Here is a 27,352-nt window from a genome sequence, read left to right as displayed (position 1 = left end):
TTATCAGCTCTAAGAGAACCCATACATTGAACTGCAAAGGATTGCTTTTGAAGACTGCTCGGAAGCTCCAAATGGTCCAATGGGTGGCAGCCAGATTGCTCACCAGAGCAATGTACGGGGAACATACAACACCCCTGTTTCGTCAGCTCCACTAGCTGCCAGTCTGCTACTGAGCACAATTCAAAGTGCTGGGTTTAGCCTATAAAGTCCTAAACTATTGTGGCCCAGCTTACCTGTCTCAATGTATCTTCCCCTGTGAACCATCTCGGAGATTAAGATCGCCCGGGGAGGCCCTGCTCTCAGGCCCGCCTCCTTCACAGGTGTGACTGGTGAGAACGAGAGACAGGGCCTTCTCAATGGTGGCCCCTCAGCTGTGGAACTCTCTCACCAGAGACATCAGACCAGCCCGCTCCCTCCTAGCCTTCAGAGGAAAGGAAAAACTTGGCTGTGGGACCAGGCTTTCAGAGAATAGTGCAATGCAATTAACAGATCTGGAATGACTATGGAGTGGCTTGGACTACAACTATGGATGGGGTGATTTTAATATGGAATGTAATGTTTTTAAATGTTTAATATTTTTTAAAATTTTGTTGATCTAATTTCATTTTTTTAAATCATATGTCATTTAAGGCATTGAATACTTGCCTCTATGGAAGTCGCCTTGAGTCCCCTTCGGGGTATAAAAAGGCAGGGTATAAATAGAGTAAATACATAAATAAACCACAGCTGCAAAAAGTTTATTATTTCCCAATCGCAGTATCTCAAAGAACCCCTAGCAATCTTTCATAGAACCCTAACCTCTCAAGGGACTCTTGTAGAAAAACCCTGGATTAGATCTTGAGCTGAGGACGCATTATAATTTTAAAATATCAGATGACAGGGACTCTACTATGCAGACTAAATACATGAAAACAAATTGTAGGGTGGGGAGCTTGGATTTATTTCAAATCATTTTCAAAGCCATGAGTTGGATCCAATCAAAGTCAAGTACTTCAAAGGTTTGAAAAGAAATATTCCCAGCTTGGCTCACTTGTAAATCACCTAGAACCAATTGTGGTATGAATGGTACCTCTAACACAGTGATTGACTGAGGCTCTCTATGTCACTGGACTGCAACTCCCAATATCCTCCTTCATTGGCTGTTCTGGACAACAGCTAATGGGAGTTGTTGTCCAATAACATCTGAGAGGCCACTATGACTTGCTACCAAAAGAAGGAGGGCGGATGGGCAAACTGGTGGCAGGACAGCTCTGTGACAGAAGATGCTTATCCATGCATTTTCCTGTCTGCGGCTGGAGGCTCATTTTGCTTCAAGTATGCATGATGAGATTGCCTGGACCAAAGAAAGCTATTCTCTTGATGAAAAGCTTACCGCTGATGAAATAATTTTTTAAAAAAGAAGTAATTGAAAGTAGTATGAGAACACTACACATGGTATTAAATCAGACTGCAAATAATACAGAGTTTTTCAAAACAATGGAGCTGATTTGAAATTGCTGTATCTCCGTAACCATGAACAGCCCCTGAATGGAAACCCTTACCACTTGAAAGGATGGGGCACAGAATTTCAAAGGATTGGCACTAGATGCCTCTCCCAGCACAGAAATAGCCCATGGCATCAGTGATGGCAACCCCACAAGACCGAACAAGAGACAGGGCCTTCTCGGTGATTGCCCTCTGGTCATGGAACTCCCTTCCTGGCAAGATTAGATCAGCCCCCTCCCTCCTGTCCTTCAGAAGAATAGTAAAGACCTGGCTGTGGGACCAAGCCTTTGGGGCAGTGCAATGAGGCAATAATAGAATGGTGCCTTGAGATGGTTTTAAGCAACTGATTTTAAAGTGGATATAAGCCTGACTGCTCACTGGAGGGAAGGATACCAGAGACAAAGTCGAAGTACTTTGGTCACATCATGAGGAGACAGCAAAGCTTAGAGAAGACAATTATGCTGGGGAAAGTGGAAGGTAAAAGGAAGAGGGGTCGACCAAGGGCAAGATGGATGGATGGCATCCTTGAAGTGACTGGACTGACTTTGAAGGAGCTGGAGGTGGTGACGGCCGACAGGGAGCTCTGGCGTGGGCTGGTCCATGAGATCACGAAGAGTCGGAGACGACTGAACGAATGAACAACAACAATATATTTATGGTTTTATGTCCAAGCATTGAATGTTTGCCGTATTTATGTTGTGTTCTGCTCTGAGTCCCCCGCAGGGTGAGAAGGGCGAAATAGAAATGTTTTGTTACTTTTTGTGACATGGTAGCATGTTGCCATCACAAAATATGCTATTTTGAAATTGGGTCCATCATTTTAAAACAGCCGTTATTATCATTACACAAAGCCACAGGACCTAAACAGAAGCCAAAAGAACTCAAAAATGTCTTCAAACTGCACTGCCCCTTGGTGGCAACCGGCTGCTACTACCATAAATTATTTCTGTTTTAAAACTTTATTTCAAGCTTTATTAATATTGCGCATTTCACAAATTGTTCGCTTGTAATTACAGCATAGACACTTCCTGAACATCAATGACATTTTTGAGTGCAAGAGCCTGCTGCTTAACTCTGGAAACTTTGCCTGCTCCCATCCCACCCCCTGGCACTTTTGCATGTCACTGAAGAACTACTCAAGTACAACAGGACAGGATAAAACACCCTTCCCTCTTCTTCTTTCAAGACAGCTGCATTCTGTGGAAAAAATGAGATGCAACAGCAGGCATACACAAGGGACAGAATGAGAGTAATCAGAATAATAAAAATCCAAAGTGGAAAATATATATAGTTTTCCCACAAAGGATTGTTGCTTTGTTTCCTAGGGCACCGTGGGCACAAATGGTCTTCTAAGGTTTGCAATGACCACTCTAAGTCTTGTGAATGCTCAGAGGTAGCTGAGATTGGCTGCCTCCTTGCTGAAAGGGTAAGAGATTTTCAAAAATTCTGATAGGCCTTTGGTCACCTTCCAAAAGTTTAGACATTTAACTTGATATATTTTTGTATAGCGATGTGTTTTAACAACATCAAAATGCTTTTAATGGTCTCTTTAATTTATGTTTTCTATTATCAAGTCTTGTTTCAAGTTTTAATTATACTTTTTTTTGTGTCAAAAACGCAAGTCAAGATCATGCTCCAAGTGTTTACAGTATTTCATCAAATCTAAGGCACACTTTTTTCCTGTTAAAGGGGCTTCGGAAATGAGCTTGCTAAAGGGGCTTCGTAAGATTCACCAATTATTATTATTATTATTATTATTATTATTATTATTTGAAACACAAGCTGAGTCCACAGCAAACAAGGTCACTCTGCTGGCTGTTGTATTGGATCACATGTTGGACACTTCCCAAGTGTCTAGGACTGTGTGATGTATCGGCAAATAATGTGTGCAGATCCCAGTAGGGTGGCCTTTTGCAGCTGAGCATGGCAATTTTGTCAGTGCCAATTGTGTTTAAGTGCAGGTCAAAGTCTTTAAGCACTGCTCCCAGTGTGCCGATCACCACTCGGACCACCTTGACTTGTTTGTGTCAGCCTTTGTTGTTGTTATTTCACTGGCACAAAAACACAGTATGTCACAGCAAATCAGATCTATATGCTGGATTTCGTATCAGAAAATCACAAGTTCGTATCAGAAAATCACAAGTTCCCAAGCATCTAGGACTGTGTGATGTATTTTTGAATGATGCGTGCAGATCCAAGTAAGGTAGCCTTTTGCAGTTGACAGATCGTGATTTTGTCAATGTTTATTGTTTCCAAATGCCAGCTGAGATCTTTTGGCATGGCACCCAGTGTGCCAATTACCATTGGGACCACCTGTACTGATTTATGCCAGAGCCTTTGCAGTTCAATTTTGAGGTCCTAATAACGGTTGAGTTTTTTCTGTTTTTTCCCCTTAATATGACTGTCAGGTGGTATGGTGACATCAATAATCCAAACTTTTTTCTTTTCCACAAATTGTGATGTCTGGTGTATTGTGTTCCAAAACTTTGTCAGTCTGGATTGCTTAATGGCTTAATTCCAAGTCATTGGCCATGTTAGGTCAAATGGAGTAAGGCTGAGAAAAGACACAACAGAATCAGTGGTTGAAAATCTAATCTGCCAAGCAGGTAGCTAAATAAGCAGAACACGCAGGTCTCTGTGATTTTCTAAGTACTGATCAGCTACTATGTTCCCATCTGGCAACGCCAAATATAGCAATCAGGTGATAGAGGAAGCTATTTTCATACATTGCCATGGCAATCTGCTTCCTTTCCTGGGTTCTTGTTGAAAGTAAAGTCAGCAGATAGCATACAAAATTGAAAACATGTGTTAGGCATAAAGATAAAAAATTGGCAGATTTAAAAAAAGGAAAAATAGAACACCTGATGGGGATAACCTATCCTAACATCTCTATTTTTTCTCATTTCCCCTAAAAATTGATGTAGCAAAGGCAACCAAGTAGTCTATTTTTATATAGTGGTCAAGTGTAACATGTACACCCTTCAAAAGTGCCATATACTTGTATGAACTTTTCACAACAACATATGAGAGCGATTGAAACTCGCTAGAAAACTGACATGAGGCCAATGTCAGATTAATCAGACCCCAGAATTTCAGCCTGTAATTTTCAGTTGACAGTCCCATTAAGCTTAGTTTAAATCAAAGCTGAAGCATCCCGTTTAAAGCTTTTTGTGTAGCAGGCTGGGGACAGATCGTGGTATTTCTTGCTTATAACTTTCTCAATTTGATGCCCCCCCCCCCCTTTTATGGTCTAGTGCTGTTTGCCTTCCATTACTAGCATTCACCTGGTGCCTATAAGGTAAAGGTTTCCCCTTGACATTAAGTCTAGTCGTGTCCTACTCGGGGAGGGGGGGTAGTGCTCATCTCAATTTCTAAGCCAAAGAGCCAGCATGGTCCATAGACGCCTCCAAGGTCATGGGGCCGTCATGACTGCATGAAGTGCCGTTACCTTCCTACTGAAGAGGTACCTATTGATCTACTCACATTTGCATGTTTTCGAACTGCTAGATTGGCAGAAACTGGGGCTAAGAGTGAGAGCTCACCCTGCTTCCTGGATTCCAACTGCCGACCTTTCAGTCAGCAAGTTCAGCTGCTTAGTGGTTTAGCCTGCCGCGCCACAAGGGGTGCACCTATACATTCTCATATATGCATTCACATTCACTGCTGTCCAATTTGTATAATCAAACAGTGTAATAGACAGATTTTTAAATACACACTCACATTTATTGTGTATGTATTCATGTTGTTTAATACGACAATATTTAATTACGAAACCCAACTAGAATCATTATTGCTTGAGTTTGGCACCATTTATTTTTCTGTAATTACTACTTTCTTTACAATGCCAGCCTCAGGGATTCTGTGGCCCTTCTTGTAACTCTACATTTACCACAATCATTATTATTATGAAAAAAATGCCAAAAAATTAAAAGGAATGCCTGCAAACTACAAAAGTGACTTCTCCAAAGAGCAGCTCTATAATCAGCATCTTCCTGGTAATTATGGTAATGGTGTAGAAATCCAGGCTAAGCTCAAGCTCTTAACCGGTGGTTTATGTTTCCTGAATACCAGCTTCCAAGTCTCACAGCACTGCTAACAGCTGGTGTGTGGGAAGACCAGATGCAACCTGAGCTACAGAAGCTTTCTTAAACAAATCTATCAGAACCGAACACATTCTGTAACATGAACCTCCAAAACTATCTTGCCCAACTTTCTGAGCTGGAGGGAGCACCATGTGGTCTCCATCTGTTTTGGTGGCCTTCCAATGGCCATTTCTACCACAACCTGGTCAAAAACTGACTTTAAACAAGAGGCACCATTTATGTTTGGGAGGTTAACCGTAGTGCAGACAAGGTTATTAGAACTTCATGTGTCCAACTGGTCTTATTTTCACCAAAAATGAGTCATACATTGTATTCCAAGTAGACTTTCTGTATATATTTCAGATTTCAATATTAATAGATTTTCTGTATATATTTCAGATTTCAATACTAATGTCAAAAATACATAACATGATTTTACATATGATTTTGTGCTACATTAGAACAGTAAAGACAAATATCACTTAAGTAAAATAAACATTAAATATTAAATAACTGAAAAAATAAAATGTGGAAACAAACACTAAACGAATCTGGGAATCTGCTATTGCAGCACATCCAATGAGATGGTTTAAAACCAGTATAAAAAAAGATTAGGACTAAGTACATTCCAGTCTACTTGGAATACACTTGTCCTCCATGGCTACATTTTAGCTCCCAATATGCACAGAAGCTGCTCAGTCCTTTCCGCAACCTGAAGTAAGCGCATTCAGTGGTGATTCTCTACTGGTTACACTTCAGTCGATCCTGGGGATATCCACTTTTTCAGTGGGGAGAAGCAGCAGTAAAAAAAGCCTCACCCAATAGCTTTATAATGACAATTTACTTCTTTTGTAGCTATGGAACTTAAACTATATGACATTCAAAAGGCAATGACAAATGATGAGGTCTTACTTTGTGACTGCTTTTTCTACCTATTTAACACTATGAATTTGGAGTGCTAGAAAGCTGTAACCACTCACTCTGCCACTATCACATGGGACGGCTAAAACAGATATTTGTTCATGAAGAGTTGTGGGGACTGCATAAGTACGTAGAGCAGCTTGATGGTTACTAAGTGTCTTAGGACTATAAGCAGCTCTGTGCTCCTTCTTTTCCCATGTTAAGGCTCAGGGCTTTCCAAGGCAAGATAAGTCAAATCCAACCATTGAGATTTTGAACTCAACTAGATTTTAACTAGGAAATTAATATAGTCCCATTTTCAAATGTCAGGTGCCTCCCCTGTCCCCATATTGCATCTTAGAGCTACATTATATGGTCAGGAATAATAATAATTCACATGTGATTGACATTGCCTCTCAAAGAATGAATATTGAAAACAAAGCACAGTACACTTATTTATTGAAATACTTGAAAAGGCCAGTGATGGCAAAAACAGGGTTGACAGGAGGAATTTCATTTAATCTTGTCTTTGTTTTGTGTGGTTTGAAAAATTGTCACTGACAGGTAATTCCAGTCAAGTTTAGAATGCAGTGCAAACCATGCAACTAGTCTACTACAGAGTAGAATAAAGCGCTGTGTAGTATTTCAGTTCTATTCATACACAGTGTTCAGAAGGACTTGCAAAAGTGAAGGGATGAAGCAAACACTTTTGGTGAATTATAAACAGTTATACAAACTGACTGCCCAATGGACTGGAAAAGGCTACAAAACATCAACTGGGAAATGAGAGAGCCACTGAGTGGCACATTGCGCCAGATGTTGACAAGTGGCTGGTGGTACTTGTTACTCAGTGAAGAAAAATTGAGCCATTCTTTCTCTGCTTCTCCTTGAGCTGTGGCACATTTAGCTATACAATGTAGGACACACACAGAGAAAAAAAGTCCAAGTCCGGGAAAATAGGCCACAGTAGAATACTTTTGTAAATTACAACTAGTGGGTTAATGAGCAATTATTTTTTAAAAAAGTAGAAGAGTCCTTCCTCCCCAACCCCCATACAGAGTTCTCAAAAAGAGAAGTTCAGATGCCAGTGAAATAAATAAATAAAGGAAGAGTGATCCTGGACTTGAACCTACATTGCTGAAAATAAATTCTAATTACACTCTCTCACTCCATAACAACGGGACTTCGGCTATTCTAGGGGGACACTATGCCTCACTGCCTTAATATGTACAAGTTATTTTACAATAATTCCCTTTTGGCCTTACAAATATAGCCAATGGTAGCCACTGTAATGCAAAATCTCTTTTCCGGAAGCTATGCATTCTGCAAGTTTAGAACTATCATTTAAAATAATCTTATCCATGGATTACAAATAAAGTAACTCGCATATATAAATATTTCTAGCAGATTTAGAATGTACATAAAAGTTCCCCCCGCCCCCTTTTGGTAGGTCCCTCCCTTCCCAAGAAAGGTGCTTTCCTCCAGATCATCGCTGCTTTAGTAATGCTCTGTACATGGCGAAGCCCAAAACAGCAAAGACTGTAGCACCAAAACTTGCTCGAAGCCAAAAGGTAGAGCTCTTGAGGTCAGCTTGCGTCACGTGCCTGCAATACAAAGAGCATTTAAAAGAAAATGAAATAACCTCTGAATGGTAACATCCAACACACACACAATGTACACACTTGCTCTTGGGAAACTACTGCACCTGTCAGTTTTAAGCCAGTTGGAGAAGCTCAATTATTTCTTGGCAAATGGCCTTTTTGCAGTAACTGTTGAGAGCACTGGTGTATTTACTTGGTTACTTGGTCAACCAATTTCAAAGAAATTGTTTAAACCAGTGGTTCTCAACCTATGGGTCCCCAGGTGTTTTGGCCTACAACTCGCAGAAATCCCAGTCAGTTTATCAGCTGTTTGCATTTCTGGGAGTTGAAGGCCAAAACATCTGGGGACCCACAGGTTTAAACCATCTCACACTATCACTCTTTGTTGGCTGGGATTAGACTGCATAAATAACTTTGCTGCAGAAAGCTGTAACAGAATTGCTGAATTATTAGTAGGATAACTTTTAAGGCCTTGTGCTTTAGATATGTCTGTGTTTCAACATTGTGTTTCAACCTCTCAACATTGTGAAACAGTGGTCATTCCTCAATGTTCATTCCACTGTGAACTGATGTGTGTAATATTTTCCCATGAACAAGAACAGTACTATGGTGACAAATGTCTTAGTCGTATTTGAAGAACACACACTCAAGGCTGGCCATTGGCATTTTATGTCTCCTAAGCGCTAGCACCATCCTTCCCTCATCCACATCTTTACAACCCATGCGCCTAACTAATATGGATGTTTCTACATTACTAATTAAAATTTGTCCATGCCTTTTTATCATCAATGTTATAAAAATAGATATGGTGAGTAAGGAGAAGCAGTGCTTCTAGATGGCCTCCACACAGTCCCTATGATCTTTATAATGGCATAGAGCATAGCTAGAAAATGACTGACCTCCCATATCATCTAGACTGAATACTGCACCGCTTGGGACTTACTGGAATTTTATGTCAACATGTTTTAACCCTGATGTAAACTACTGATTTAAATATATTAATAGCAGACCTTTAGGGGGGGACGGGGACAGAAGACTAGAGAGAAAATAGACTAACCACTGTTCAGTTCCTAGAAGGCTGGGGAAGCAGTGGCCCTCCATCCCTGACTACCAACGTTGATGGCCTGATGGGAGTTGGAGTTCAACGACACCTACAAGGTGGCCGTTTCCCTTCCCCTGTCCTAGACAGAATGGCAGGTGTGCCCATAAGTACTTCTTCATGTCTGCACCTTTGACATGAAGCTTAAGTCCGATGGCAGGGCCTATGTGTAATATTTAATCATTCACGCCATTAAACTAAATCTGTTATGTAGGTTTAAATGTTAGTAAAACAGGCACTGATATTAGCAAAAAGAAACACAATGGGACAGAACAGCATGAGAATGGTGGATGAAAGAAAGCCATAGCAAGCTTGACAAGACATAACACCAGTGGCCCAAATCTCCCCACACATTTGTGAACATGCTCAGCCAGATCACATGTGCCTTACCATAATCTGATAACACAAAACATTTTCATGCCAAGGTTATTGTAATGACCTTAAGTCATGGCACACTGGTTCTCAAACTGAGTGTTCCTGAACAGAATTACGATGTGCCATAGCACTGAAGACTAGAAAGAATTCTCCAGCCAAGATACTTTCAAATCCAAATTAGAACTAATGGGATGACTACAAAGGTACAGGACACAAAGAACCTGTACATATTCACACTTCAAGCAGAGCAAAATGTGAAGTACAAGTTAAGGAACTGCCAGGTTCCTTCAGAAACACAGGGATTGTGCCATTGAAGGCCATGTTGGGCAGACATGGCTTCTAGCAAACCAATCAAGGCTGTGAAGGGAGCTGCGGGGGGACAGAATGGATCAAAAGGTAGACGCTTGCCTCTGAGAAGGTTCAGACAGGGCTTGAAGCTGAGAGGGTACTGATCTCACATGGACAGCTGATAGAGGCAGAACTAGCTATGGACCTCTTCAACTTTTTTCACTCACCATCCTTTCCACTTGAGAAATATTTACACGACTATGTATAGGTATATAAAACTGGTGTACAAATGCACCAATCCCTTCTCTTTCTAAGTTCTAATGTACCACTTTCCCCTTTTCCCAGTGAGCAGCCCAATTCTTCCTCTTTGTCCATAGGCCTTTTGGTCAATTTTTGCAACCTCCAACACCCACTTGAAGAAGCTTTGGCTAAAGAATATTACCATTTAATTCATTTTTCTGTTGTGTTAATAAATCTATTCTTGCGTTAAACATGTCTTTGGCTCCCTGAATTACAGTCAAGTCCTGCATACCAAAAACTAAATGACCAATGCAGCCACATTTAAAGGGGTCAGTCTGAAGCCCAGTAACCCACCCAAGAAAGGGATTTAAATAGTGGAACAAAAACAGGATGAGTGGCAGGATTCCTACGGGCTGGAGTTCGGAGATCGGCCTGGGTAAAATGATTGATCATAGTTACAGGCTGTCACAAACAGATTGTTATTTTACAGGCAACACGAAATAAATCATTCTTACAAGCCATGCAACGTCAATGGCTTTGTAAGTTTATAGTCAGGAAACCTGTGAAGCTAGGTATAAAAAAATACACCTGCAATGGATCTTCATATTGTTATTTTTGTTTGACATATTCTTGAAACAGATTAAAAACAAATGTCTAGTATGAGTTAGTATTTGCCAGGTCTTGAAAAGCAAGGCATTTGTTGGGGGTTTCCTCTAGGGAAAGACTGGGTCAGAACCCTGTTACCTGTGTTCAAGTAACTGTGGATCAAGAGATGACTCCATGAAGATGGACTCTTCAACAGAGCGGACGGCGTGTACTTGGTGAACAACACTGCTCTCCCCATCCGATAACAGAATGGCACCCAACTCATCTATATGGGTTCTTAACCTTTTTACACACATGCACATAGTTGGCAGTTCATAGCATTGCTCAAAACAACATGTTACATACCAACACAGCTTATAATAGATATCCATCTCTTTTTAATAGGAAAGTAATTGCTCTTGTGCGAAGGTTAATAATAGAATCATAGGGTTGGAAGAGACCACATGAGCCATCCAGTCCAACCCCCTGCCATGCAGGAAAAGCACAATCAAAGCACTCCCAATAGATGCCATCCAGTCTCTGTTTAAAAGCCTCCCAAGGAGGAGCCTCCACCACACTCCAAGGCAGAGAGTTCCACTGCTGAACAGCTATTTAATAAAAGAGTAGATGTAAATTATTGATGGATTCAAACGGTGTGCAGATGTAGTCTAAATAAAGTCTTGAATACTGGTGACGTGACATGGCAATTTATCTTCTCAGGTTGTCTTGTTAAACATAACGTGAAATACTTTCTCAAACTAATTTACACTGTAAATTTAAGGAGGATTTTCCCCTTAAAACTCTTCTTTAGTCCACAGTGTTTTAAAATTGTGTCTGTAATGAAATATATTTTTGTGAATACAAAAAGGAAGTACTGTGTTGAATTTACAATGAGAATATTGTATTAGCCAACACTGATTTTTAATGCATAGGCAAATGAAGGCGTATTTGATGGGATACTTGACTGCTCTTTTAGTTCTTAGAAAACATTATGTTGTAAGGCATCAGCAGGGAGACAGGGGTTGTTATATGACCCCTACAGCATTATAAAGCAAGCATCAGCCCTAGGACCCTGTGCTCCCTTTTAAACCTATCATTTTGCTCTAAAATAAATGTGTTTGAAGCACACTGTTTTCCAGGTTCTTTTTAAAAAATGACCAACACTCTGACTACAAAAATCACAATATGAAGCAATCTTGTTTAAAAATAACACTGAGCAGTCTGGAGGACCCAACACATAACAGATTACCAAATGCAGGGGGGAAGCTTCTGAGCTCTTTGCAGATACAGGGTTGTGTGACAGAGACAGTGTGCCATAAAGGGTCACCCTGCTAAAAACAATGGATTAGTGTATTGTACAAATACAGCTGTGGCATATTTAGGTATTCATATCCCAAGAACTTGTAAAAGGTTAAATTCTATTCACAAAGAAAGCACTTTATATTTTAATATCTTGAGTTTTTGAAAAAGCACCTAAAGATACTTAAAGGGATATGGTCTTGCTTCTCTTATATGTATTTCTTCACAAAATGTAATAAGGAATCTGTTTAAAGGGACATTGTGCCAGGAAGATGTTTCTGTGTTTTTTAAAGCATTTTAACTGTACCCTCAACTTATAACACAATAAATAAAAACAAATAACCAGGAGAATATTTTTAGATTATGAAGGACATTTAACCATCTTCTCTATTACTTAGGCCCCTTCTACACTGCCATATAAAATCCTGATTTTCTGTTTTGAACTGGATTATCTGGCAGTGTAGTCACATAATCCAGTTCAAAGCAGATGTGGATTATTTGATTTGATAATCTGAATTATATGGCAGTGTAGAAGGGCACTTAGGGCCCTTCCACACAGCCCTATATCCCAGAATATCAAGGCAGAAAATCCCACAATATCTGCTTTGAACTGGGTTATCTGAGTCCACACTCGGATATTGTAGGATTTTCTGCCTTGATATTCTGCAATATAGGGCTGTGTGGAAGGGCCTTTAGTTTAAATTTTAGTCCCAAGCTTTGTTTTGCACTTTTGTGAACCGGGTCCCTAATGGGATAATCCAAAAATTAATAGATTATAGAATTAGACACGAAAAAAGAAGCACATGTAGGGTTTGAATCAATGTGGAAGAACTGAGCCATCCATTGTTGTTTTCCTAACTTAGAAACTGACAAGTCTGAAAAAGAGAAGGGCAAGACTTCCGATTTTGCAGCATCTTTGATATTGTGAACAATTTTCACAGAAAAAAATCATTTCCTCTTCAAAGCTCTTGATCTCTACATGGGAAGAGATGATGGGATAGGGTACCAGGCCCATCACTATTTCCCTATTGCATCAAACCAGGCAAGCAATGCCTGCCTAAGGCTAACTGCTGTCCAACATGTCAATGCAAATATGCATTTGAACTGCCTGAAGAAAACACTGTGAAGGAATATATTTAAACACCATAAAATAACCAGTGTATAGTCTTTGTGGGGGGAAAGCCAAAGGGGAGATGTAAAGCAATATGAGTACTGTTTTCTGATTCACAAAGAATGATTTGAACCTATGCAGAATTTAGTAGGATTTTTTTTTTCAAATTTGAGGATAATACAATTTTATCAAGCAGTAAGAACTCTTAGATGATATAAGTAAAGTATCAGTCTGTTCTGAATGTTTTAATGAGCAGATGCACAAAGGTTTATCAAGATTTTGGATCTTTTTTTCAACACAAAGTATTGTATGTTAATAAATGCAAGATGTGTTTTCCAAGTAAAACACAGACAGCTCTGCTTTGGAAAGAAACTTTGAGCTAAGTTCTACTTTTATTCCTTCAGCTTTTAGTCATTTGTTATTTTGCAACCAGTTACAAGAATGAATAAGACCAGTTACACAGAAACAAAAATGTTACTTGAGCATAACTATTAGTTTTGCATGTGGATCTCCCACCATTCGATACAAGGCAGAAACATATAGAAAGCATAAAAAGCAATTTAATGCACTGTTCGGTCCTTATCAACATTTCAGAGGTGTTAATAAAAACGAAATAGAAGCAAGATTTACAGCAAGACTCCAAAATTGCTTAATTCTTTCAATGGGGAACATTTTAAACAGCACCATTAATTTGCAATTAAGCCACCAAATTAGCCACATGTATAGTAAGCAACAGTTCAGGTGGACAAACATGAGGTAGGGTTCTATCACAATTGTAAAGTAACTTATATGATGGCAGCCACCATAAATTAACCTGTCTTAATTACACTATAGAAGGAGAATTGCTTTCAATTGATATCAATTGGTTTTCTCCCAAGGTGTTTTTTCAAAGACCCACTATTTGTAATTTTGATCCTGCAGTCTCTCAAAGACAGGGAACTGTGCTTTCCTGTCTCCCTGGTAATTTTTTTATACCAACCACATTTCTCAAGAATGCTTTTCTAATTAAAAAAAGGTTTAAACATCAGTTGGGATAAAGGGGCAGAATCATTTTGAGAGGAAAGGAAATATTAAGAAGAGGAGAAGGTTTGCCTGGGATTAGGTTACTTTACCTGTTTTGCCAATGTTTTGCATAGGTATGTAGGTACAACACTGAAGCTACCATAACAGTGACTTTTTTTCTAGAGACACACCCAAATAATAAATAGGATCTGACTAGAAGGAAGTAAAGCAGAGATTGAATGCCTTGTGGTTCCATTAGCCCTCAGCTATATATCTCATCCTCAGAGGGAGAATACCATTCATCATGCTATCCACACTTCTAGCACAAGCCTGTAATAACCGCATGTGCTTTTAGTCTCATCAAAATTTAAAAGGAATAGTATATCATGCTTCCCCAGATAACTCGAAGACAACCCACCTACACCAGAGTGGACTGGCACTTACAAGATCAATGGGCCAACTGTGCAGTACCAAACCTATGTAATAATATACACCTTTAAATAGGAGCCAATGATTATTTCCACACAATATCAGAAAGTTAAAGCTTTTTTAAAAGGTCTCTTTTGAAGCTTCAATTATAGGAGGAAACAAAAGAGCTATAATGCTGTTTATATCAACTGAGAGACAACTGGCTTTGTAAGATCATTTAGCTGCAAATGCAAATTCTTCATGAAGTCAAACAGTACAATTTATCAAATTCCTGATTTCATGTATTTTGAATTTTATACCATAACATTCTTTTATCATACTACTCTTTTTCGTGAAGCTCAAGATATTAACATTCTCCTGAACGTTTTCAATGAAGAAAAAAAATGTTTTTCCATTAGGATAATTTCATTTTCTTTGTATCAAGGAATTGGTGGGAAACTAATTTTGAACTGAGACTCAACTTTATTCATTCTGAGATTCACACCAGAGTGCTGTAAACTACACATCTGGATCAATTCGATATTTCAAGCAAAGGAGATGGACACACAAGATCAGCCCCTAACACCAACAAGGCATGCAAGTGACCAGAAAAATCAAGCCGATGAGTTGTAAACATGTAATAAATTAGATGGCATACTCAGAAATAACATTTTTAAAATGAAGCACAAGAATGCAGTAAGAGAAGAGTAAGTGCCAGCCAGGTAAATGAAAGTGAACACCTAAAGAAAACAAACAAATGAAATATATAAACAAATATTAGCTAATTTTTCTAAGATGAAAATGAGAATGTATGGTCCTTCACAGCTTTGGATTACAGCTCCTACCAATCACAGTCAGCACAGTCAGTCAGCAACATCTGGAAGGCTACATGTTATGGACAGCGGTTTTAAGACAGTTTTGGCCATCGGTATTGCATCCCATGATAGGAAGACAATGTATTTCTATAAAAAGAATTACATATTCAAATGTCATGAGGATCCACCACCCTTTTATTCTCCATGTGATAAGGAGATTCCTAACTTCAGTGTTGGCATTCCCTATTCATCAGTTAACATCAACTGCTAACACTGGCTGTTGCTTCATAGAGCTGATGTGAGACGCAATCCAATGTCATCTAGAGGGCCACGGTTGCCCACCCCTGCTTTACAACTACATTAGGTAACACACATGAAAAGTACACTGAAGGAGCTCCCTTGTAAACCTTCCACAACATGAGGTCTTTCATCTCCATAACAGCATGAAACCATTCTATTGGGCAATAGCAAAACGAACATGCATTATTCAACAGTAAATGCCAAGTCTATAATTGCCTGTGAATCTGTTTTTCTAAGCAAGGGCATTTAGCTTTGGAAAATGCCTTCTTCTGGGGCTGATGCAGTAATTGACAAACTGGATGAGAAAGTAGTTTTTTTTCCCCTCAGTCTCCCAGCTATTAAGCTCTCTGTCAACAAGAACCAAATTACCAATCCAAAAACTAGAAGCAGGGCCTCTTGCTAAGGTCTTGTTTGCACAATGACCAAGAAACAAAATCATGCAAACGCATCATCCTAGCAAATGAACAAACCTACAGAATCTATCTTGTTCATAAAATGGGAACAATACAAAATTCAGCACTGTCAACTTTAGTCTGCCAAAATGCTTCCAAAATCTTACATACAGATTTTTTTTCACTCCATATTTTTCACTTAATCTGGCTGTCACCTTTTCCAAGAAAGTTATTTCCATTTGAGATACTAAAGATACTAGAGATTAGACCTGGATCTTTCTGTTTTTGAAGCAGGACCTGTCACGGAGCTATTGCCTCTCTACTGGGCTCTCCCCAAGAGAAAGTACTCTTACACTAGGAAAACGAATAGGCTAGGGAGACAACTTGGCTAGTGACACCAGAGGGAGAGGCAATTCAGTCACAAGACAGCTCACCTACAGTTGGAAAAACGTCACTTCAGATGTACATTTACCCTCTAAACTCCACTCGCTTAACCTGCCAGGATCATCTTCTTCTGAGAATGAAAAAGTTCTCATATTTGGAAAATAAACTTTTGGAGGCTACTGCTTCCCATAGTGAAAACAATAAATCTGCCAGGGTTAGAGGAGAAAAATCTGCTCCAATCTTGTTCTGAAGTTTGGGTGCCATCTATACAGCTCTGGCAGAAGGACCTTTGTCCAGCCTGACCGCCCTCTTGACCTCAAGAAAAGAATACATTTTCTTTGGGTGTCCATTGCAGGAATGATAAGACTTCAGACATGGCACCAATACAATGCTTAGTTTTTTTCTTCTTCACTTGAGAGAGTTAGAGGTCAAGATAATAACCTCAACCTTCCTGTCTTAGTTTTAGAAGACCCGACTAATCCGAAGCTAAACTACAGAGTGAACTATCAAGGAGACTTTCTGAGTAAACCTAAGAGGCTTTCTTCCTTCTTAAAATTTCCCAACACCAGTAAATTACTTTGGAGCTGGACTGAGCCCATGACAGAAATATAAGGTGTGGGGTTCTACCCTACAAACACTTTCATTTTTGTTTCCTATTATACCAGAGCTTTCCAAATTGTGCCTTAGAGAAATAACCAAGGAATCGCATATTTTAAAAATATAAATGAAAGGTTTTCATGAGATATATTGTGTCCCATACATTTCATTATTACAATATATGGTTGAAAAGCTCTGTACAATACTGTTGAACACTCATATTTTAAAATGGACATTTTGTCACAATGGCTTTCTTCCATCTTATTCATATAACTATTTTTTATATTTAAATTAAGCAATGTACATAAACTTTTCCAAATCAGACTTCAGAATCTATTCTAAATGTCATTTTCTGAAATATCTGTTTACTATTATAGGTCTATTAAGTCCTTTTTACATATGTGCAAAGGAATTTGACAGACATACACAGAGCTGTATGAATGGTGGAGCACTATTTGCATCACTTAGAAATCTTTAATGAATATGTCTGGTACTAATTAACAAAACACATGTATTCCAAACACTAGAAGTAAATTTGACAACTATCCAAAATATTGTATAAACCCACTTAAACAGATTAATACTAGAATCGGCAAGTGAAGGTTTTTGGAGAAGTCTAGCTTCCAAATTATGCCATCTAGCCACATGGGTACCAAGCAAGAGTCAAAATATGGTGAACATAACTTCATCAGTAATAGAACATGATGGCAAATGAGCTTTTATGGGTAGATAAAAGGATCATTGGTCCACTATTCTTTATCCCTTTCTCAAAATTGCCCTATGGAAAACAAGTGATTCTCAAGACTGTAAATAATTTTTTCATTGCTTAATCTAGCTGTCACCTTTTCCAAGAAAGTTATTTCCAAGATCTATATCAAAATGACGTATATCTCCAATTATGCAGCTAAATGAAGAAACTACAAAGGATTTATTGATTTTAGTAGCTATTTTAAAGGCAACCTTTGCATTGCTAACTGCTGTGATTCAATATGACAGTTAAAATAATCACCTTTGGGACAGAAATGTTTTAAGATGAAAAGTAACATTTCTAACATTGTCAGCAGCATGTGCCGGCGCAATGGATGTGGAGTGAAGGGTCTGCCCCAAATACAAAGTGCAACAATTTGTTTTTTTAAAAAGTAATCTTAAAGCACGCCTGGTACCTAGTAAATAAAATCAAAGACCTGTTAAGAACTGCAGTGAAGAGTTTGTTCTTTACAGATTGCAGCAAGTCTGAGTTGAGGAGGTTCTGACAGATGCAAAATGTACACCTGTTGCAGGCGCACATACAGCGTAACCGGGCATGGCTGCGAAAACACACAGAAGGACAGGAGTTGAGATCTCAGGCAGAAACCAGAGCTGAGCCAAAACCAAGAAAAGAGGGAATACCTTGGGAACATGGGGGAGGCTGGGACTGAGGCAAGGGTAGGCTAACACTATGCAGATTGTCAGGAGACTTTTAAAGAGAAATGCATTGCGCAGATGTGATTGCAAGAGAGAAAAAAACAACTTTTATTTTAAAACTAGCTTAGAAAGAGAAGTAGAATGGAACTTCTCCTTAAGCTATGGAATAAAAATGGAATTAAGTTGCATTCTCAAAACAGAACAAGGTCTTTAAAAGCCAGCTACCCTTACCTCTTCTATCCCAACCAACACACACATGCTTAATATCAGGGAAAGATCAAGGAAAGAGAAGAAAATTAGGTATACTATTGCATATTTCACATTGGCCAAATGCATTACAGGGAGGGGGAGGAAATCTGCATGTAAGTCCCTTGCCCTCCATAACTAGACTTTCCACAGAATAGCTGAAAAATACAATCCTGCAGCATTGGTGCTTCTACCTTTAAACACTTCCCTGTGCTCTACAATATCCCAGAAACATTAAAATGATGTGAGAAAGAATTAGATCTATGGATTGCTGTGAGTTTTCCGGGCTGAGTCGCCATGTTTCACCCACATTTATGGCAGGCATCCTCAGAGGTTGTGGGGTCTTTTTTTCCAACAGACCTCACAACCCCTGAGGATGGCTGCCATAGTTGTGAGCAAAACATCAGGAGAGAAGACTTCTGGAGCATGGCCATACAGCCTGAAAAATTCACAGCAACCTAGTGATTCCAGCCATGAAAGCCTTTGACAACAAATTAGACCTATCATCCATGACTATATCTATCTATCAGAAATCATTGACTGAAGAGATGGAGAGCCCAAGACGGTATGTATGTCAGATTACCCACTGTAAGGACAAAGCAGGTGAAGTTTACTATCATCTTAATGTCCTTCAAAGCTTTAAAGAGAAAGTAGCTAGCCCTGAAAAGGGAATCCCAGTACAAGCATGTTGCTTTGCAGAAGAGGAAAAATAATAACACACATTTGAAGTCCCAGCATTAAATAAAGGGAGGGAGACATCTGTTTTTCCACCAGCTCTTCACGTGTATGTTGAGTCCTAGCTGAATATCAGCTATTTCATTATATATCTGAGCTTTCCAAATTCTGTTTCATGACAAGTTAGTGTATTGGCTGCAACGCGTAGGCGTGTCACACAAAAATAATGAAAAATGACAAAAATCTTAGAAATGTATGATATGATATAAAAAGGAGAAGTTTTCATGATATATGTTGTGTCCCCATATATTTTGCTATTACAATGTATGCATGTGTCCATCTCTCTCATAAAGGGTAGGTTTAACTTCATTTTATCTAGTGAAATTACTGAATGACTGCGTCAAGAAATGATGCACGTCTAAAAGTGTGTCACCAACATGAAATATTTAGAAATCTCTACTGTACATAACCTGTTATTTTAAGTGTTGTGTGACTTAATGTTGTAGAAAAGGACTAGCCTACTAAAAATGAAGGCCTAAATCCATTTGTCAGTCCCAACTACACTAGATCCACTGTATTAACTGCTAAATAACCATAACTAAACACTTACCTAAATCCCATCAATACAACAGGTCTACTCTAGCTCAGATTAGGATCTGGGTTATAAACTCTAGGTCACATACTACATTTGCTTGGCAACAGAGCGAGATGCTTAGTGAGAGACAGCAACCTTAAAACATGCTAATCCTCAAGCCTGAGGAAAGTCTATAAAAATACAAGAAACAGAGGAGAGCTATTACATTTTAGCAGTTACATGTGACCTATTCAGAAATAATAAGCAAGAGAACTTTCATGAAGCATATTTCAGCAATGCTGCTATTAGGAAATAATTAGGTATCACAGAAGATTATATCCTAGCCTAATAATATTTGCAGACCATTGAATAATTATAGTGATGTTGCTAAAATAGTTCTATTTTTTCACATCAATATACTGAGATAATACAAAGTGCTCTGAAGCCTTTAAAATCACTAGTTACGTCACTGTTTTACATTTATTTAGGTAACTGAGCACAGACTTGTAACAATCATATGGACAGTTAAAGCATGTTTTGTAATCAAAATAATACCTATCAATATTATGGTATCATTGTATCATTTATGAAGCTTTTTGCTGCTTTAGTTTAAGCACTACAGATAGAACATTTGTTCCATGTTATTTAGGTAGTGACAATTGAAAGAGAACACTATAGCTGTGTTCACTTCTGTTTTGCTGTAGCATGTTCACCTTCAGCTTGCTGGAATGTTCATCAGACGAAAGCAGGTGGAATAGTCAGAAGAAGCAGCAGGCTTTTGCTCAGGCCCCAGAAGCTCTCAGCTTAATTTATGAAACTTCTTGCGCTGGCTAATGTGTGGAATAGCATTTGGCTCTCTTTGGAAAATTACATCTAGACTAAGAAACTGTTTGTATGTGTTGCCCCACATTGGTTTCAAAATCTACATAGTATGTAATAGACATACAAATAGCTGGTATAGATTCGCCTAAACACAAGGTCAAGGTCCAGTAGGATTTGTGACTTTTTATCCTCCTTTGAATTTTGTTCCACTATGCTACATCCCAAAAGATGCTTACCCACCACTACTTCAGATTAATTTTCTTGTGTGGCATGGAGAGATGCTATTATACCCAAAGCTTCCTTGGGCTCATGGAGTCAGTATCACAGTTCTTTGGCCCACAGCACATATGCCAAGGGGCTGGTTGAAAAGATGTCCATATTCTGGCTAATACAGGAGACAGGTAATCAGATGCTATCTTGAGAGCCAAACATTCTGTGTGTTAGCCTTGTATGCCTTTCTGAAAATGTGTGATTCCACATCAATGATTTCCAAAAAACAAGTGCTAGCTTCTTTTAGATATTTTAATTACGTATGGCTTTTTTTCAGTAAATTGAAGCCTATTTTCCTTGGGATATACAACTCTTTTGTTAATGAATGAATAATGACAATGAGCAATGCAATGCATGCATACATGGAGGGAATCGAACTCCATGTCTAAACCTTAATTAAATTAGGCAAAACTGTTTCTCAAAAATACACTATGTGCAGTAATAGCTAGCACACAGGCATTTCCAGACAATTTATTTCATATTTCTTTGCCAATTCAGTGATACATCTTTACTTTTAGTTGCATCACTTACATCTCCCTCTGTTGCGAAACATAATTTCAGTGAGGCACAGAGTTCCATCCTTATGGTATTTACAACATGCAAGGTTGTTGTGAACCATGCAGCATGAATTCTGAGGTGCTCTGGATACTTACGGATACATGGCCATCATTGTAAGCTTCACAAAGATGTCCTTACTTGGTGCATCAGCTGTGTTGCAAGAAAAGGCTTGTGGTGGAGGCATTTTGTGTTTTTTGCAGAAGTCAGCAGGGGAAAGGCTGTATTCCTGTTTAACATCATGCAGGTCTGACTTGGCAGCTATCACTAAACAAGGTATTCTGCTGTCCATGAAGTGTTGCTACGTATGTTAAGAAAGAAGAAAGAGCGTTTCAGTGCAAAATACAGAATGGTATAGAACTGCAGCTCTAATTGTATGAACCCAAAAACTTATGGTGTTGTTTACCCTACTTCTAGCACAGAGAAGTAGCTTTTGACATTGACATGAGTTTTGAACGCATGGTAGTATAATCTGTAGACCAGTGGTTCCCAACCTGTGGTCCATGGACCACCAGTGGTCCGCAAAAACTAAAATATGGTCCGCGGTCTCACCGTTACTACATCGTTGCAATAAGAGCAACTGGTTTCGTGAAACTCTCTTATAGTGCTGAGGCAACAAGAATGTCAGGAGGGAAGAGACTGACTATCCATAAAAGGTGTGATAACAAGCCTCCTGACAGCTGCTTCTCCTCCTCCCTCCCCTTGAGTGGAGCCATTCCATGTGGAGCGCGGAAGCAGGGGTGCCTTGGTGTCTTCATTTTAAAGCCTGTTCCTGGGGTTATTTGCTGATTCAGAAAATTGTACTGGATAGACCACATCAGCTCTAGATTATTAAATATGATGTTCTGTGGGCAAGCAGATGGTGACTACTGGATGGCATGTCTGTATCAGAAACTAGAGCAGATGTGGTCTATCCAATGCAATTTTCTGAAACAGCACCCCAAATAACCAAACCAAGTCTAAAGTTGACCAAAGACTGATTTGTAACCCTTTTGATACTAATGTTGGAAACTGGTCCCTGGTCAAAAAAAAGGTTGGCAACCACTGCTGTAGACCAACTAAAGTGAAGGACAAACTAATAATTGCTCTATGGTAGCACAAACCTTAGTAGCTCTTTGGAGCTTGGTCTTAATTAAAGTATTCATATGGCAAAACTTAAAAGACTTACAGATAATAATAATAATCAGCACTCAGGTGTTATTTCTACCAAGTTCAAATGGATCCAAGTATTCTGAGTATTACAGTTTTTAGGTTTGTTGGTGCCACTAACACTTTTTTAAACAAAACTTCAGTCTGTTTTCTAAGCATGTAGCATCTTAAGTATACTTAGTTTTATTTACATTTCAGAGACCTCAGTGCATGTACTCCAAATTAGTATTATGACAACAGGTGTCAATAAAATAAATATGTTTATGGGGTTGTAACAAGATATTCAGATTTGAATTTGGTTGCACAACTTTAGTATATTATCTACTTTTTCTCAGTATGAGCTTTAAAATCAGCTTTCAAATCTTGTTGTGAAATCTGAGGGTTCTAAGTGCAGGCTTCAGCTATCTCTTCCATTTCCTCACAAAATAACTTTCTTGAATGCTTCAAATTAAAACAACAATTTTGCAGAAGAAATGTGCACTTAGCATGAAATGTCCTTGCATTTACTACTAAAGTTGCATTTGCAAATGAAGACTGTACATCAGAAGTCCATGCCAGATTATCTTGATCACTATAAATTGATGTGTTGGTCAGACCTTTAAAAAATATTAACATTTAGTAGGTTACACCTGTTAAGGACATCTTACAGTCTACATGCAGGAAACTTACAAATTCCTTTGCAGAATTTACCTCTCTGGAGAAATTTTACTGTACATGAAGCAGCAATCAGATGAAGTCTTCTATTCAAGTAATGTATAAGATAAAAAATATATACTTTTACTTCGTCCTGCTTCCATGGAGCTCAGGGTACTTTTCTTCGCTTTCTCTCCTTTTGGTGATTTCTACCTCCATTCCCACAAGAGGTTTAAAGTCACCATTCTATGAGTTAGCCTGTGAGAGGAAGACTGGCTCTTAGTGACCCAGCTTCAAGGCTAGTGGGAATCTGAACCTGGGGATCTCAAGTATAAAGCTGCACACTTTATGTGTGATCACTGTACCACGTTGTCTAAAAGTGCGTACACAGTAACCAGAAATTTACAGAGTTTCACATACTGGGCAGGGAGGAATAATCACTCTAGATTTTCTAATGTTTTTAGAAAGCAAGAACAGATACATACCTTAAAAATCCTGGCACAGTATTCAAAAGATTTTGGGTTGCTAACATCATACACTAGGCATACAGCATCACACATGACCTCAGCGTCACATAAGAAATCAGAATCTTGAACATTATGCAACTAAGAAGAAAGAGTTTTCAAAATTAAAAAATATAGGACAAGCATATGTGTATGTACATTCTGCTGTTCTTTTTCCTTTTAAGAGAATAATATACATAACCAACAAATATATTTAGTAGAAACTGATTGCTCTTTACTATGAATGGGTGGTGTGTGAATGCTGGTACATTTGCAATCTAACCAATGAATGTTTTCTTTTTATTCTTCAGGAGACCAAAATTTTACATAAAGAACCCAGGGACTTATATCTAAACTGTAGAATCTCTATAAATAACTTCATTAATATTATTCGCCAAATTGCATATAGTCTAGAAATGGAATGTCACTTTCACTGGCTCAAAATATACCTAAATTTAATGCTGCCTATCATCGTTAGGCCATCTCATTGTACTTTAGGCAATCACTAAATTCTTTCATGTAAGAAACCTACCGGATTACAGCAAGAAATGTCAGAAAATCATGTCCAAACTGCTATAACTGGGAAGGTATGTAGCAACAGCAAAGCAAGCACAAATCAAGAATGCAGTAATGCCAGTTCCATAGGATGCCAGTCTCCATGCATGTGTGCCTGGAGGATTCACTGTTGTAAAACCTCTTGGTATACCACAAATATTAATTCTACTCCATTAAATGCTACACTTAAAATCTAATTAGACTACTAATTAATATAAAAATCAGTATACAAACAGCAAGCATCACGAGAGAAAGCTGCCTAGAATGAGCTGCAAGTTTCACAACTAATCATAATGCATCTGAATCATGAATGTCTATGGTTGAGAAATAAAGACTACACAATTTTATTGATTTTTCAAGAGATACCAAAACTTTATAATGCCATTATTGATACTCTATTCACAGTCAACACAGAGGAAAGTTTCCTTGTTAATTTATCAGTAAACTCTTACCAGCAAGTATTTTTCTTGCCCATATACATATACTGTATTAATTGCATAATAAGATTTGTGGTCTGGACGTATATGCTTCTGTCTCTGAAAGCATAAGGAATTCAGATATTAAAGCAACCATGTTCATATCTGACATGCTGATTTAACTACAATAAGATTATAAAGTATTATGCATAGAAATTCTCAAATGCCTCAGCTGAAGACTGTATATATTTTTTTAAAAACTACAAAATACTAATAATATATTCAAGTTTTCAATACATAAGCTTTCCCTTGGGGGGGGGGGGGGGGAGAAGCAATATGGCACTCTAGTCATGTTTTTTTTTTCTTTGTCTGTAAATGTTGGCTTACGATGCCAAGCTAGAACACCTCTACAGTGGTATTTATCTGGTCTAGACAAGGACAAGAGAGCAGGTGGAGCCTTCTCTCCTGGCTATAAAGGACTCAGACCTCCAGCATCTTTGTTTCCCCTTCCAAACCCTAAAATAAGTATAAATATTGTGGCAGACCTAAACTACCCATTTCTTCCACATCAAAGAAAGAGGGGCCATATAAATGAGGGTGGGACACAAAAAGGTAGCATAATTTTAGGGCTGCACTTGTTCCTGCCATTTCCGGGAGCCTTGAACAGGCAGGCAGGCCATTCTTAACTGTATTCATGTCATAGATTTTACACATAAAGATTCGTACCATTAGGTTTCTTCCAAGCAACGACTGAAGGATTCCACTTTTTCCACAGCCTTTTACTCCAATTAAATTACACCTGAACACATTCCTCTGAGTCTGTTTTTTCTGGAGATCAATCTTTTTATCTCTTGTAACTTTAAAAAGAAAGAAGGCATGCAGATGTACACATTACAGGGAAATAAAACAAAAACATTATGTAATAAAGAAAACTTCTAGTATCATTTACTCCTTTTAGAGATCAGAAGTTCATTATCAAACTGCCTGCTCAGTCACCAAAATTGCCTTGGAAACAGACATGGATATAGTGTTACAAAGGGAAGATAAAAGTAAATTCTCAGAACTTCCCGGCAAGATTGTCTGAAGTTTCTGAATGACAATGGGAACACAGTCACCTTTGTTGGAGGTTTTTAAGCAGAGCCTGAATGGTCATCTGTCAGGAATGATATGTATTCTTGCATGGCAGATAGTTGGGCTCTTTAAGCAATATGATTTAACTCCTCCACACAACAAAAACTGTATATTGTGCCAATCAAGATAGGGGAATAGAGAAGAGCAAGCACTATGGCATGGTTGTGTGACTGCTACAAGCATAGTCCAGTATTAGCTGCTGGTCCACATTAGTGAAATAAGCAGCTTCATGAAGAAAAATGTTTTTTAAATACAAATTATGGTAAATTAAATTGTGTGTGGAATTCAAAATCTGTTTCTTCACTTCTTTGCCTCCCCTACTCTCTTAAGCTTGACAAAAGCAACAGGTGACAGAAGACTTCAATGTAAATTGGGCCAAGACTTTAAAATCTTATTTCAGAGCTCACAATTCAAGATCCCGACTCCCGATGTGCCTTTCCCTACTGCCCTTTTCCAGACACTACAGAGAACTGCATGTGTGCTGCTGACTCTGATCTCCCCAGCAATGCATTGTTTACCCACCCAACCCCAAATGACAATCAATGAAGAAAAAACACATGATGCGGACATTGTTATGCATAAATAACAAGGGACAAAATGCTGAAGGGTTCACAAGTTAATAATATTTGCATTCCTCTCTCCCTGGCATTTCATTTAGAGCTCTGGCTTCACATATATTTCCTCACTGCTTGCTCTGCTCCACCCATTCAGATACGTCTTGGTTCTGTGACCATGATGTTTCATGTGCTCAACAGAACAGAAAAAGCATGGGATTGTACTTTTTTAAAAAACAAAACACAACCCAGTACTCAATTTCTTCCAGATCTTCAGTCTGGATTGCTACAAAAATAAGTTTGCATGACCGACTGCACACAAAATACTAAGTAGAATTTCTGCTGTCTTTTCATACTGCTTTGCTTCAAAATGCAAATCAATGCCAGGAAGCTAAGATGAATCAAGCTTTTCTCTCTTCCAAAACATACCAGAACACAGTGAGCAGTTACCTGTAATTGCTGAGGCCTGGGATTCCTGTTCGGTCAATATAGAATATCCCAAATATCCCAAATATTCAAGGCAGCGCTGTACATCCAAGTAAGTAGTAAGTCTAGCAAAGAAAAAAATGTTCATTTCCAGTAAACCACTTCTGATCTGTGCTTGAACATAAACCCCTAATCACTTTAAAAGGCTTAAAGAAAGAAGGATATAAATGACAGATATATTATTTTGTATTCCGTCTCTCAAAGGGACAACATCAAAATATAGAGAATAGACACAGAAACCCCAGAATGGTATCCATTTCCTTCTTTCAGTTGCATTAACTAATGTCCTTTAGACATGCAGCCTGCTGTGTTTAATACGTGCAGTATGTCCATACAGCAATTTCACACTGCTGAGGGAAGAAATTTATTGAAAGCACTTCAAAAAGACCTGCCAACTTTAAATACAGTAAAGTCAA

At 38.6% G+C, this 27,352-nt stretch overlaps 1 protein-coding gene across 3 annotated transcripts in view; it reads right to left on the bottom strand.

The window, feature by feature from the left end:
- Positions 1-6,909: 6,909 nt before the first annotated feature.
- The window catches only part of RHOT1 (ras homolog family member T1), a 40,494-nt gene continuing 20,051 nt past the window's right edge, over positions 6,910-27,352 (bottom strand). The window contains exons 14-21 of one of the 3 annotated variants that reach the window (XM_060763959.2): positions 26,901-27,001; positions 25,492-25,622; positions 24,802-24,885; positions 23,777-23,896; positions 21,608-21,810; positions 18,127-18,270; positions 10,815-10,958; positions 6,910-8,071 (exon numbers count right to left, since the gene is read on the bottom strand). In XM_060763959.2, the coding sequence (XP_060619942.2) occupies positions 7,954-8,071; positions 10,815-10,958; positions 18,127-18,270; positions 21,608-21,810; positions 23,777-23,896; positions 24,802-24,885; positions 25,492-25,622; positions 26,901-27,001 (1,045 nt within the window). In that variant the 3' untranslated portion in view covers positions 6,910-7,953. The remainder of the gene's footprint in view (positions 8,072-10,814; positions 10,959-18,126; positions 18,271-21,607; positions 21,811-23,776; positions 23,897-24,801; positions 24,886-25,491; positions 25,623-26,900; positions 27,002-27,352) is intronic. The other 2 variants (XM_060763957.2, XM_060763958.2) reach the window with 2 other exon arrangements.

This window comes from Anolis sagrei, chromosome 2, assembly GCF_037176765.1.
Source record: "Anolis sagrei isolate rAnoSag1 chromosome 2, rAnoSag1.mat, whole genome shotgun sequence".
Lineage (NCBI taxonomy): Eukaryota > Metazoa > Chordata > Lepidosauria > Squamata > Dactyloidae > Anolis > Anolis sagrei.
The sequence above is the reverse complement of the archived record's forward strand: the minus strand, read 5'-3'. Positions and strand labels throughout refer to the sequence as shown.